This window comes from Rhinatrema bivittatum, chromosome 5 (assembly GCF_901001135.1).
Source record: "Rhinatrema bivittatum chromosome 5, aRhiBiv1.1, whole genome shotgun sequence".
NCBI classification, from domain to species: Eukaryota; Metazoa; Chordata; class Amphibia; order Gymnophiona; family Rhinatrematidae; genus Rhinatrema; species Rhinatrema bivittatum.
The window spans coordinates 133850411-133865773 of NC_042619.1; the positions used below are offsets into that span (position 1 = coordinate 133850411).

The following is a 15363-nucleotide window of genomic DNA, read 5'->3' on the forward strand; positions in this document are numbered from 1 at the left end:
AGGGAAATCTTGAAGTTGTTGGACTTCTCAGCCATGGTGAAAAAAAGTCAAAACAAAATAAAAATCTATAATGACAAAAAGATTGACCAAGGCTGTAAAGAAACAGTGCACAGAAGATTAGAAAACCAACATGAAACACCCAACTCAATCTACCAACATTGAAAATAAAATAAAACTTAAGAACTATGGGGTATGATAGTTATGGAAGGAAATAATCGGCAGTTAGCACTGGAAAACATGTCTGATATCTCTAGGAACAAAAAAATCAATGAGTTCGTTCCTGTGGTGGCAAATAACATGATTACGCAGAAAAGCTTTCTTTTCCAGACAGCAATGGAAACATTCTGTGTCTCTTAAGTGGATCACATCACCCACTTGTGTGGCTGGTCCTCCTGCTTCTCCCCTCAAAGAAATGTAATTATTCTGTTGCAAGAAATGTATCATTTCAGTAAGTTTTGCTCTGCACAAGAAACAGTATTTTTTTTTTTTTAAGGAGTGAGACTCTCCTACAATGAACAGCTGTTGAAATGCACAGCCTTCTGTCCAGCAATTACATGCTTTAACTGCTCATTCACATTTGCTTATCTGTTCAAACTCAAATTCTACCATGTGATGCACATTTTATGCATTTAACACTAAAATGTTAAAATAAACAATAATCCCACATTTTGACTGCAAATTAAAGTAAGTGCTCTTTAGAAGAATCTTAAAAAATCCTAAACATACATCAAACATCAATTGCTTTGAAGCAATGAAAGCAGTTAGTTTTAGCCAAACTCCCTTGGTCACTCTGAAAGCTGAAATATATTTCCTGCTCTTACTTAAAGAGCTCTGTTTTATGGAGAGTTTAAGGTTAATTATAATCAGGGATGAAAACAACTATTGCCTTATGGGGCTCTCAAAAGTTGCATTATCTTTTAAAACTTTATCGAACCTGCATTTAACAGACGAGAAGAAAACTGACATTTTATATTAACCTGTATCAATTCACAAACATTTCAGGGAACTGCTTTTTTTCCTGTATGGTAGTGTTCATTTAAAACCACATTTATATTTCAACCATTAAAAAAAAAAAAAAAAAAGACACACAATATCTATATCTTTGAAACAAAACAGATATATTAAAGCATACTGTTGGTTCTTACCTATAACGCATTCAACTGAAAGCCAGGATCTGCCCTCAACTGAATATATCCAATCTAGGACTTGCAATGGGTAAAGCAAACCAAATGTACATATCCATCAACCACTGCTGCATGTAAGCATGCAATGGACACACAATACGTGCAAAACAGCCAACATTTTCAGAGTGATGTTTCTTTCAAAAAAAAAAAAAAAAGAATGACAATTTTTTAAAAGATAAAACAAAGAAAAACAAAAGGGGGGTGGACAAATTGAGCAGTAGGAAATAATTCTTAATTTTCTAAAACTGCTACACTGGTGTATTTCATTGACAAGAAATTACCTTATTAATTTTTATATGTAGCAAAACTTGGGTGAAACACAGTCCTTAAATATAACGTTCATAATTAGGGGATTTTGTTGTTAAAAGACATAAAACTGTACAAATATCATGACAGGTGCTGATTAGAGATTGTTACATAACCATTGGCAGTTCTTTGGGGGGAAAGAAGGAGAAACAAGAAAACTGGATATTCATTTTCTTGGGAGTGCAATATTAAAATGCATCTCGAAACAGTAACCGTGATCTGTATTCACTCAAGACAGTCTGTAGGAGGCTGAAGTTTTCTCAGTGCTTCAGATTTCATTGGAGAGCACATCATGGTTAAGGACTGTGTGGTTCAGTGATGCAGTGCTACTGTCCTCCTCATTTGTGGCAGGCAGAAAGGCAGGTGTAAATGGGAAGAGTTTATGACACGCTGTCCGATACTCCTCATACAGAGTATTGCAGTTTCCAAAGCTGCCATTAAGCAGTGCCTCCAAGACCTTTGTTAAAGTCTAAAGGAAAACCAGAACAGTTTAAAGCAGGAAACGTAGTGATTAAGAACCCAATTCAAGGAGACGTATCAGGGCCAACGAAGGGACCTTATTCATGAATAATGCACACTGCATGGCCTACTCTGTTCCTCCTAATTGAGCTAATATAAACTTTAAAATAATCATAGCAGCAAATTTACACATTGGGATCTATGCTATACCACAAATTATGGTGCATCTGTGTAAGTATAGTGACATCTACTGAAATTGGGCACCTTTCAAATACATTTTCTGAATAGCAACAAAAATAAAGAACCCACTAACTGCAATTAAATTGGAGAAACTACTTACCTGATAATTTTGTTTTCTTTAGTGTAGACAGATGGACTCAGGACCAGTGGGTTTATGCCCCCTGCCAGCAGATGGAGATGGAGCAAGCTGTCGTCACAGTATATATAACCCTGCAGTGAGCCCAGCCTGCCAGTATTCTCTTCAAAAGAAAATGTAGACAGACTAGCAAAAAACTTGATTAAAAAACATGATTAAAAACATGCAACCAGAACTGTATTCAACCAACCATAAATACTGAACTCACATAAGATGCTAGGTATCCTAAGCAAGAGACTGAATGAACACTTACCAGTAATCCCTTGGGACCCAGAACCCCACAGAAGGACTATTGACAAACTCATGTGGTAGCCGAGAGCGGGAAGCTGAGTCCATCTGTCTACACTAAGGAAAACAAAATTTTCAGGTAAATAATTTCTCCATTTCCTAGCATGTAGACAGGACGACTCAGGACCAGTGGGATGTACCAAAGCTACTCCCCAACAGGGTGGGAGGCTGCCTGCGGTCCAGTCAACACCACACATGCAAAGGCTTCATTCTCCTGGGCCTGGACATCCAGACGACAAACCTGGAAAAAATGTGTAAATAGGACCATGTCGCAGCTCGGCAAATATCGACGGGAGACAACAGACTAACCTCCGCCCATGATCCTGCCTGAGTCCTAGTGGAAAGAGCCCTAACCTGAGTAGGCAATGGCTTTCCAGCATCCATATACGTGGCCATGACTACTTCCTCTATCCAATGAGCTATGGTAGCCCGTGAAGTTGGAGTGCCCTGCTTACTCCCACCTTGGAGAACAATCGTGGTCCGACTTTTGAAAAGGTTCAGAGACCTCCAGATTCCGCATAAGTCGCTTGGCATCCAAGGAGCACAAAAGCAGATACTCCTCCACATTCCTGACTTTATCCAGGGATGGCAAGGAGATGGACTGATTCAAATGAAAGTCCGAGACTACCTTGAGCAAGAAGGATGGAAGAAGTATGCAGCTATATCGCCCCCAGAGTCACTCGAAGGAAAGGTTCCCAGCAAGACAAGGCCTGCAGCTCAGAAATTCGACATGCAGAACATATCGCCACCAGGAACACAGTCTTCAAGGTCAACAACCATAAGGAAGGGCTATGCAGTGGCCGGAACGTAGGGCCCACAAAAAAATCCAGCACCAAATTATGACCACAATGGAACCGGTAACCTCAAGGGAGGCCTAAGATGATTCACTGCCTTCAAAAAAACACACCACATCAGGATGAGGTGATAAAGATGAATCGGTTATTTAGATGTAGATGTAGATGTGAATCGGTTATTTACTCTTTCGGATAGTAGAAAGACTAGGGGGCACTCCATGAAGTTAGCATGGGGCACATTTAAAACTAATCGGAGAAAGTTCTTTTTTACTCAGCGCACAATTAAACTCTGGAATTTGTTGCCAGAGGATGTGTTTAGTGCAGTTAGTATAGCTGTGTTTAAAAAAGGATTGGATAAGTTCTTGGAGGAGAAGTCCATTACCTGCTATTAAGTTCACTTAGAGAATAGCCACTGCCATTAGCAATGGTAACATGGAATAGACTTAGTTTTTGGGTTCTTGCCAGGTTCTTATGGCCTGGATTGGCCACTGTTGGAAACAGGATGCTGGGCTTGATGGACCCTTGGTCTGACCCAGTATGGCATTTTCTTATGTTCTTAAAGGAACACCATTCACTAGGCCTCTGAATCAGGCAAGAGCCAATCCTTTATTCAACCCATCCTACAAAAAATCCAGAATGAGATGGATCTTAAATGAACGAGGAAAAAAACCCGCTCCTCACACCAGGCCTCAAAAACTCTCCAAACACACACACAAGCCAAGGAAATAGAGAATTTGCGAGTGCAGAGTTAGATGGCAATCACTGCAGAGGAATAACCATGCTTTAACAGGAGAGCTCTCTCAAGGACCAAACTGTAAGACAGAATCACGTTGGATCCTCATGAAGAACCGGTCCCTGCTGTAACAAGCCCATGAGCAACAGAAGATGAAGGGGGGGGGGGGGGGTGTGTGTCTCCACCAGGAGTCGTCGCAAATCTTCATACCACAGATGCAGAGGCCAGTCCGGCACCACCAGGAGTACTAGCCCCCTGTGGCCTTCGATCTTGTGAATTATTCTGCCCAGCAATGGCCATGGAGGAAAAGCATAAAGCAATCTGTCTTCCATCCAGACCTGTATGAGAGCGTCTATTCCCAGGGATCATGGATCTCTCCTGCAACTGCAGAATTGAGAAGCCTTCATAGTTTGAGAAGTCGCCATCAGGTCTTGGAATGGAAGGCCCCCGCGATCCACAAACAGTGGAAACGCCTTGGCTGACAACACCCACTCTCCTGGGTCCAGATGCTCCCTGCTGAGAAAGTCCACTCTTATGTTGTCTTTTCCTGCAATGTGAGAAGCTGAGATAAACTGCAAATGACCTCCTGCCCATTCCATAAGCTGGTCTATTTTCCGCGATACTTGCTGGCTCTTGGTTCCTCCCTGGATATTGATATAGCCCACCACTGTCGTGTTGTTTGACATCACACAAACCGCTTGATCCCGCAAGCCTGTGCCTGAACTGCAAACATGCCAGCAGGACTACCCCTAGGCCTTGAGGCAATTGATATTCCAGCGGGACTCTTTGGCATTCCATTGCCCTTGGGCCGTTAACTCCAGACAGTGAGACCCCCAACAGTAGAGACTTGTGTCTGTCATGAGTACCAACCAGGTCAGAGAGGACAAGGGAACTCCCTTTCTCAGATGATCCTCTGGCAATCACTGCTGGAGATGGGAGCAAATTTCCATCGGCAAGTGGAGCTGAACCGCATAGTCCTGAGACTGCAGGTTCCAACAAGACAGCAAACAGCGCTGAAGAGGATGCCCACAGCACCACTTCCAGGGCAGCCGCCATTAAGCCGAGCCCCCCTAGGTACGACCACACTGTCCGGTGTATGGTGTTCAGACACACTTGAGACATCAATCTCTGAATTCGAATTTCCTGTAGGAAAACTCTATCCTGACCTGTGTCAAACCGGACCCCCAGATATTCCAACGACTGGGATGGCTGAAGATTGCTCTTGGTCAGGTTCACCACCCAACCGAGCACGTGCAATAAGGAGATCACCTTGTGTGTCACCAGTCGGCTCTCTTCCTGAGGCTTGGCTCGAATCAGCAAGTCATCCAAATAGGGTGCACCAGGATTCCTTCTCTTTGCAAGGCTGCTACTACCACCACAACCTTAGAAAATGTTCTGGGAACGGAGGCCAGACCAAAAGGCAGCGCCTGAAACTGATAATGGCGCCCCAACTCCGCAAACTTAGAAAGTGCTTGTGTTCCAACTGGATGAGAATACAGAAGATAAGCCTTTGACAGATCCAAGGAGGTCAGAAATTCCGACTGCACCACAATTATCACAGAGCGTAAGGTTTCCATGCGAAAATGAGTCAGCTTCAAATGACGGTTGACCCTCTTGAGATCCAGGATGGGACAAAAGAGCACCTCTGAGGGACCACAGAAATCACCTCAGGAATTCTCAACTGGGTGAGGGACCTTTAGGCATCACCGCAGAAGAGCGGGGCTTTCTTTTCCTGAATTTAGAATTTCAAATTTCTCCTTCCAAAAAGATCGAAGCAATCCCCGTAGGGAGATGAACATCCATCATCTGCTAGAGACCAAGGATACTGGCAAGCTGGGGTCACTATAGGGCTACATATACTGTGACGTCAGCTTGCACAGTCTCCATCTGCTGGCAGGGGGCATAAACCCACTAGTCCTGAGTCCATCTGTCTACAAGCTATGAAAATGCACTTTTCCTCCTCAGTGGAGAGACAAAAAGATGATACCAGAAAGCACTAGCAAAACCTTTTTTTTTGACCCTGCTTTCAGTAGTCTCTGCTGCCTCTCCATAAATGGCCCAAGATCTCCTTTTCCCAGCCCCAGTGCTGGAAGGGTACCTCCTCTGAGGCCGAATCTGTCCCACAGATGAATCCCAAACTATCCCAGCAAGGGCATTTTTTTTTACACAAAAATATGCTTTTGTTCAAGTCCAATGCACTTCCCATTGACAGCTTGTTTATAAAAACTAGTTTTTGGCTGGCTGTCATCCTGGCAGGGTTGGTTCCTCAAGATTCAGACCTTTAAGTCATTAACTTCTAATGGTCGCTAAACAAATTAGTGAAAAAGAATGGAGAGACATAAGAGATTAAAAAATAAAAACATTTTAAATTATTTTCTTCACTTTTTTTGGAAAAGGAGAAATTACTACTTAATGGATAATTTCCTCTTCCTTAGTACAGACAGGTGAATCCAAAACCAGTGGGTTATGCACCTCCACCAGCAGATAGAGAAGGAGCAAAGCTGACATATACCCCTGCAGTGACATCAGCCCGCCAGTACTGTGGACAAACTATCAAAACTTGATTATTAACAGATAACCATTCCAGCACTCATCCAACAGGCAAACACTGAGCTCAGACAGAGTGCAACAACACTAATCTAGGGACTGGACTGGACTGACACTTACCAGTATTCCCTGGAACACTCAGCCATGCAGGAGGACCATAGCACAACCATTCAGCAGCCAAGAGTGGGAAGTTGGATTCACCTGTCTGTACTAAAGAAAACGAAATTATCAGTTAAGTAGTCATTTCTTCTTTCTTAGCATAAAGACAGGTGATTCCAAAACCAGTGGGAAGTACCAAAGCTACTCCCGAACAGGACAGTTTTGGCTGCATCCTCCCAGGTCTGCACATCCAAGCGATAATGCCTGGAAAAGGTATATAAAGAGGACCAGGATGCAGATCGGCAAATGTTGATGGGAGACAACAATCTAACCTCCGCCCATGACACTGCCTGAGCCTTAGTGGAATGAGCCCTAACCAGATTAGGCAATGGCTGCTCAGCATCTACATATGCGACCGAGACTATGTCCTTAATCCAGTGGGCTATTGTAGCCTGCGATGCCGACTCATCCTGCTTACTCTCACCATGGAGTATAAACAGCCAATCCGTCGTCTTGACATTCAAGGGCCATAATAGGCAATATCCCTCTGCATCTCTTTCCCTGTCCAGAGACAGCAGGGAAAAGGACAGATTCATTTGAAAATCCAAGATCACTTTTGGTAAAAAGGAAGGAACAGTATATGCAGCTGTATCGCCTCTGCAGTCACTCTTAGAAATGGCTCCCAGCAAGACAATGCCTGTAGTTCAGATATTCAACTAGCAGAACAAATTGTCACAAGAAACACTGGTTTTAAGGTCAGTAACCTCAAAGAAATGTTACGCATTGGTCAAAAAGTAGGGCCAGCTAAAAATTCCAAAACTAGAATAAGACTCCACGAGGGTACCAGTAACTGCAAGGGAGGACAAAGATGCTTCACTTCTTTCAAGAAACAGGCCACATCTGGATGAGCCAACAGGGACCCACCTTTCACCTGACCTCGGAAACAGGCAAGAGGCGCCACATGTACCTTTAAGGAACCCTTTACTCAATCTATCCTAAAAAATTCCAAAATGACCAGGATCTTAACCGTACGAGGAAGAGCCCCTCAATCTTCACACCAAGCCTCAAACACTCACAAACCCGCATATAGGCTAAGGAAGTGGAGAACATTCATTATCGAAGCAAGGTGGCAATCACCGCAGCAGAATATCCACACTTCAGCAACTGAGGCCTCTCAAGGGCCATACTGTAAGACAAAATTGATTTGTATCTTCATGACGAACAGGCCCCTGCTGTAGCAGATCTCTGTGTGCCGAAAACTGGAGGGGAGATTCCACCAGGAGCCTTTGCAGATCTGCATACCAGGGTCTCCTGGGGTAGTCTGGTGCCACCAGAAGCACCAGCCCACTGAGACTCTCATTCCTCCAAACAATTCTGCCCAACATGGGCCACGGAGGAAAAGCATACAGCAGTTTGCCCTCCAGCCACTCCTGCACAAGTGCATTGATGCCAAGGAATTTGGATCTCTCCTCTGACTGAAGAATCGAGGAACCTCTACATTGCGAAAAGTCGCCGTAGCAGGTTCAGAAATGGAAAGCCCCAGCGATCCACCATTAGCTGAAACGCCTCGCTTGACAATTATTATTCTCCTGGATCCAGACTCTGTCTGCTGAGAAAAGTCTGCTCTCACATTCTCTTACTGCAATGTACGAGGTTGAGATCTCGTGAAGATGCACTTCCATCCAATTTCATAATGTTGGGATTACTACCTGATAATCCCCTTTTCCTTAGTGTAGACAGATGGACTCAGTACAAATGGGATAGTATCCGCGTGCTAGCAGTTGGAGACTGATCTGACGTCAGCACGGGGGCGTATATATCCCCACAGGAAGCGTAGCTATTCGGTAATCTTCCTTGCAAAAGCTGTTATAGTGTACTGATGCACAGTTAAAAAGTGAAACAGGATTCCCCTGACCGATTGATAGTAGCTGGAGACCGCCAGCATTCCCAACCGAAAGGCGTGGACACCTGGTAGAGTGTACGCTCTCATGGAAACAGAGGACATGGCTTACCTGGAATCGGTGATACCCATGTACGCAGGCAGCTGGGCGGGATGCTGAGTCCATCTGTCTACACTAAGGAAAAGGGGATTATCAGGTAGTAATCCCAACATTTCCTGGCGTATAGCCAGATGGACTCAGTACAAATGGGATGTACAAAAGCTTTACTCCCCACCTGGGCGGGAGGCTGCCTGAGGCCCATGTAACACCGCCCTGGCAAATGCTGAGTCCTCCCTGGCCTGGACATCCAGGCGGTAGAATCTGGAAAAGGTATGGAGGGAGGACCATGTCGCCGCTTTACAGATTTCCGCAGGCGATAGCATCCTGGATTCCGCCCAGGATGCCGCTTGAGCTCGGGTAGAATGAGCCTTGACATGTAGAGGCGGGGTTTTTCCAGCCTCTACGTAAGCTGCCCGGATAACTTCCTTGATCCAGCGGGCGATGGTGGGCCGAGAGGCTGCTTCACCTTGTTTCTTCCCGCTGTGCAGGACGAACAGATGGTCCGTCTTTCGTAGGTCTTGTGTAAGTTCCAAATATCTGGGCAGCAATCTGCCAAATGTCGAGATGGCGCAATAAACGCCCTTCTTCAGATTTCCTCAGCCCCGCCGTGGTAGGCAAGGTTATGGTCTGATTAAGATGAAACCGTGAAACCACCTTAGGTAGAAAAGAGGGAACCGTACGAAGATGGATAGCCTCTGGAGTGATCCTGAGAAATGGATCCCGGCAGGACAATGCTTGTAGCTCTGAGATGCGGCGGGCTGAACATACAGCCAGCAAGAATACCATCTTCAAAGTGAGGGAACGAAGAGACAGGCCCCGAAGGGGTCGAAAGGTGGATCCCGCAAGGAAACCAAAACAAGGTTGAGGTTCCACAAAGGCACAGGCCACTTCAGTGGCGGACGAATATGCTTGACCCCCTGCAGGAAGCGAGAAACATCCTGGTGCTTAGCGATGGTCTTGCCAGCCCTCCTGGGACCATAACAAGACAGCGCAGCCACCTGAACTTTGATGGAGCTGAGGGAGAGACCCTTCTGAAGGCCATCCTGCAGGAAATCCAACACAATAGGGATCGTGGTTGCATTTGGATTGGTGCCATGCGAGTCGCACCAGGCTTCAAATACTCTCCAGATCCTGATGTATGTGAGGGATGTGGAAAACTTGCGAGCTCGGAGGAGGGTATCAATCACGGGCTCCGAGTAACCCCTCTTCTTCAATCTAGCCCTCTCAAGGGCCATACCGTAAGAGAGAATTGAGCCGGATCCTCGTGAAGAATGGGACCTTGATGTAGAAGGTCCCGAAGAGGAGGCAGGGGAAGGGGCTCCCCTGCCAGTAGTCTTCTCATGTCTGCATACCAGGGTCGTCTGGGCCAGTCTGGCGCCACTGGAAGGACTAGGCCCTGGTGCCTCTGAATCTTGCGGATGACAGCGCCTATCAGAGGCCACGGAGGAAAGGCATACAGTAGAGTCCCTGGAGGCCACGGCTGAACCAGGGCATCGATTCCGTGTGAGCACGGGTCGCGCTTGCGGCTGAAGAATCTGGGTACTTGAGCATTGGACCCGTCTGCCAGGAGATCCATGGCCGGAAACCCCCAATGATCCACAATCATCTGGAAGGCCGTGGGTGAGAGCTGCCACTCTCCCGGATTTAGGCGTTCCCTGCTGAGGAAGTCTGCTGTGGTATTGTCCTTCCCGGCGATGTGGACGGCGGAGATGTCCTGAAGATTCCCCTCCGCCCAAGTCATCAGAGGGGCGATCTCCAGAGACACCTGTCGGCTTCTGGTTCCGCCCTGACGATTGAGGTATGCCACCGTGGTGGCGTTGTCGGACATCACTCTGACCGCCCTGTTCCGCAGTCTGTGGGCAAATTGAAGGCAGGCCAATCGGACAGCCCGGGCCTCTAGACGGTTGATGTTCCACGCCGCCTCTTCCCTGTTCCACCGCCCTTGTGCGGTGAGTTCTTCGCAGTGTGCGCCCCAGCCGCTTAGGCTGGCATCCGTGGTGAGCACAATCCACGTGGGTGAGGACATCTTCGATCCCCCGCTCATGTGGTTGGACTGCAACCACCACCGTAACTGGGTGCGCACTCGGGCAGGTAGAGGTAGGTGCGCGGAGTAGGTCCGCAGATGGGGACTCCAGCGAGAGAGCAGGGCGTGTTGGAGAGGCCTCATATGGGCCCTCGCCCAGGGCACCACTTCCAGGGTGGATGCCATGAGACCAAGAACCTGCAGATAATCCCAGGCGGTGGGTCGACTGGCTCCCATCAAAGACCGGATATGCTGCTGAAGGTTCAACGTCCTCTTGGTGGTGAGACTGACCGTGTCTGCCCGGGTGTCGAACTGTACTCCCAGGTATTCCAGGGACTGGGAAGGCTGTAGGCAGCTCTTGCCGAGGTTGATAACCCAGCCCAGGCTTTCCAGAAGGGCTATCACTCTGTCGGTGGTCTGAAGGCTCTCCTCTCGAGACTTCGCCCTGATCAGCCAGTCGTCTAGGTAGGGATGGACCAGAATTCCTTCCCGCCTGAGCGCCGCCGCTACTACTACCACCACCTTGGTGAATGTCCGTGGCGATGTCGCCAACCCAAAGGGCAGGGCCCGAAACTGGAAATGGCGGCCTAGAACCTTGAAGTGTAGGTAGCGCTGATGATCCGGATGGATCGGGATATGCAGGTATGCCTCTGACAGGTCTAATGCCGTGAGGAATTCCCCTGGCTGTACTGCGGCCTTGACGGAGCGTAGAGTTTCCAAGCGAAACCGCGGGACCCGTAAGTAGCGATTGACTGACTTGAGGTCCAGGACGGGCCGAAAGGTACCCCCTTTCTTGGGTACAATGAAATAGATGGAATAATGGCCAGAATTCACTTCCCAGGCAGGTACTGGGATGATGGCTTTCAAGGACATGAGCCTTGCCAGGGTAGCTTCCAATGCTGTCTTCTTGAAAAAAAAAATTAAAGTAGTCTTGGAAAGCACGCTCAACTAGCGTGCAGGCACTCCAAACTGCTTTGGAGACGGAAATTACTGAATAGCTACGCTTCCTGTGGGGATATATACGCCCCCGTGCTGACGTCAGATCCGTCTCCAACTGCTAGCACGCGGATACTATCCCATTTGTACTGAGTCCATCTGGCTACACGCCAGGAAAGTTGGGATATTTCCTGTGATACTTGCTGGCACTTGGTTCCTCCCTGCCAACTGGAGTATGCCACTGTCGATGCATTGTCAGGCATTAGCCGGACTGCTCAACCCTGCAATCTGATGAACTGCAAACATGCCAACCAGACTGCACAGGCTTCCAGCCAATTGATGCCCCAGACAGACTCTTCTGCACTCCAGTGCCCTTGGATTGTCAGATAGAAACATAGAAATGACAGCAGAAGAATACCAAACGGCCCATCCAGTCTGCCCAGCAAGCCTTCGCACCCTTTTTTTTTTTCTCCTCTCAAATACTTATCTGTTACTCTTGGCCCTTAGTAACCTTTTGGTTCTGTATCCCTTCCACCCCTGCCATAATGAAGAGAGCAGTGTTGGAACTGCATCTAAGTGGATATCTAGCTTAATTAGTTAGGGATAGTAACCGCCGCAATAAGCAAGCTACACCCCTGCTTGTTTACCCAGTCTATGTAATTCAGTCCTTGTTGGTTGTTGTCTGTATATAGATCCACTTTTCTTCATTCCCCCGACACTGAAGCAGAGAGCTATGCTGGATATGCGTGAAGTATCAGTCTTCCTGCCTTGCCGTTGAAGCAGAGAGCTAACTTGCATTGAAAGTGAAGTATCAGACTTTCTCCCCTGCCGCTGAAACAGAGAGCTATGCTGGATAGGCATTGAAAGTGAAGTATCAGGCTTATTTGGTTAGGAGTAGTAACCGCCGTAACCAGCAAGCTACTCCCCGCATTTTTTGTGAATAGAAACCTTTTTTTTTTCCCACATTACCTCTTGCCGTTGAAGCTTAGAGCAATGTTGGAGTCGCATTAACTGTGTGTATGTTTATTGAATAAGGGTATTATCTCCAGGTAGTAGCAGTCATTGGTATTATCTCCAGGTAGTAGCCGTCATTCCCGCGAGCCACCCACTCTTCATACACATCCTCTACACTTTATAGATCCACAGTGTTTATCCCACGCCCCTTTGAAGTCCTTCACAGTTCTGGTCTTCACCACTTCCTTCGGAAGGGCGTTCCAGGCATCCACCACCCTCTCTCCATGAAGAAATACTTCCTGAGATTGGTTCTGAATCTTCCTCCCTGGAGCTTTAAATCGTGACCCCTGGTTCTGCTGATTCTTTTCCGACGGAAAAGGGTTGTTGTTATCTTTGGGTCATTAAAACCTTTTAAGTATCTGAAAGTCTGTATCATATCACCTCTGCTCCTCCAGGGTGTACATATTTAGATTCTTCAATCTCTCCTCATAAGACATTTGATGAAGACCCTCCACCTTTTTTGTCGCCCTTCTCTGTACTGCCTCCATCCTGTCTCTGTCCCTTTGTAGATACGGTCTCCAGAACTGAGCACAGTACTCCAGGTGAGACCTCACCAAGGACCTGTACAAGGGGATAATGATGTCCCTTTTCTTACTTGATATTCCTTTCTCTATGCAGTCCAGCATTCTTCTGGCTTTAGCTATCGCCTTGTCACATTGTTTCACAGACTTCAGATCATTAGACACTATCACCCCGAGGTCTCTCTCCTGCTCCGTGCACATCAGCCCTTCACCCCCCATTGAATATATTTCTTTCAGATTTCCACACCCTATATGCATGACACTGCACTTCTTGGCATTGAATCTCAGCTGCCATATCTTCGACCACTCTTCCAGCTTCCTTAAATCCCTTCTCATTCTCTCCACTCCTTCCGGCGTGTCCACTCTGTTGCAGATTTTAGTGTCATCCGCAAACAGACAAACCTTGCCTATCTCGTTCGCTATGTTGCTCACATAGATATTGAACAGGACCGGTCCCAACCACCGATCCTTGCGGCACTCCGCTTAACACCACTCTCTCTTCAGAGCAAGTTCCATTTATCATCATACATTGTCGTCTGTCCGTCAACCAGTTTGCAATCTAGGCCACCACCTCAGCACTCACTCCTAAGCTTCTCATTTTATTCACCAGCCTCCTGTGCGTGACCGTATCAAAACCCTTGCTGAAATGCAAGTAGATGACATCAAGCACTCTTCCTTGATCCAATTCCCTAGTCACCCAGTCGAAAAAGTCAATCAGATTTGTCTGACAGGATCTTCCCCTAGTGAATCCATGCTGCCTCTGGTCCAGCAATTCCTCAGATTGTAGATAGTTCACTATTCTTTTTTTCAGCAGTGACTCCATCACTTTACCCACCACCGAGGTGAGGCTAACCGGCCTGTAGTTTCCAGCCTCCTCTCTGCTCCCACTCTTGTGAAGCGGGACCACCACGGCTCTTCTCCAATCACTTGGCACCACTCCAGTTTCTAGTGATCTATTGAACAGGTCTCGCAGCGGACCCGCCTGCACTGAGCTCCCTCAGTATCCTGGGATGAACCTCATCAGGCCCCATGGCTTTGTCCACTTTCAATTTTCCCAGCTCTTCCCATACATTCACTTCTGTAAACGGAGTTACATCTACTGCACTCCCCTCCAGTTTCTTGTTAACTAGTGACGGTCCCCTTTAGTGAACACTGAACTGAAGTATTTGTTTAGTATTTCTGCCATTTCTTCGTCTCTCTCTACGCATTCATCCTTTTTACCTTTTAATTTCACTATACCACTTGGAACTTTTCTCCTTTCTCTGATGTATCTGAAAAATGTTTTGTCACCTCTCCTTACCTCTTTGGCAATCCTTTCTTCCGCTTGACTTTTTGCCGTCTTGATTACTTTCTTAGTCTTCCTCAGTTGTACCAGATATTCTTCTTTGTGCTCCTCCCTTTGGGATCCTTTATATTTCTTGAATGCTGTTCTTTTAGCTTTTATTTTGTCAGCCACTTTCTTTGAGAACCATAAAGGTTTCATTTTTCTTTTGCTTTTCTTTAACATATAGATTAGTTGCCTTGATAATTGCTCCTTTTAGTTTGGTCCACTGTTGATCCACATCTCTCTTATTCTCCCAGCCTTTTAGTTCTTCCTCCAGGTACTTCCCCATTTCCTCAAAGTCTGTGTTTTTGAACTGCAAAACTCGGGTCTTCGTGCTTCTTCTCCGTATCCTTTGTGTGATATGAAACCATATCGTTTGATGATCACTTGTGCTGAGGTGGGCGCCCACTTGGACATCAGAGACAGTATCTCCATTAGTGAGTACTAAATAGAGTATAGCTCCCTCTCTCTTGTGGGTTCCATTACCATTTGTTTGAACAAAGCCCCTTAGGGCATCCACTATTTCTCTACTATTGTTAGATTCAGCAGAAGGGATTCTCCAGTCTACATCTGGCAGATTAAAGTCTCCAATGATCACTTCTCCCTTCTTTCCCATCTTTTGGATGTCTTCAACCAGATCTCTGTCATGATCTTACTTTTGATTTGGAGGCCCGTAAATCACTTCAATATAAATGGATGCCCCATCATCTTTTTTTAGGTCGGCCCATATTGCTTCTTCATTGCCCCGTCTTCTTTGCA

The 15363-nt window shown here is 46.6% G+C and overlaps 1 protein-coding gene across 1 annotated transcript in view; it reads right to left on the minus strand.

Moving 5' to 3' along the window:
* The window catches only part of NAA16 (N(alpha)-acetyltransferase 16, NatA auxiliary subunit), a 468335-nt gene that overhangs the window by 10770 nt on the left and 442202 nt on the right, over nucleotides 1-15363 (minus strand). Inside the window, 1 exon segment of the mRNA XM_029602955.1 lies at nucleotides 1146-1318. Coding sequence (XP_029458815.1) covers nucleotides 1181-1318 — 138 coding nt within the window. The 3' untranslated portion in view covers nucleotides 1146-1180.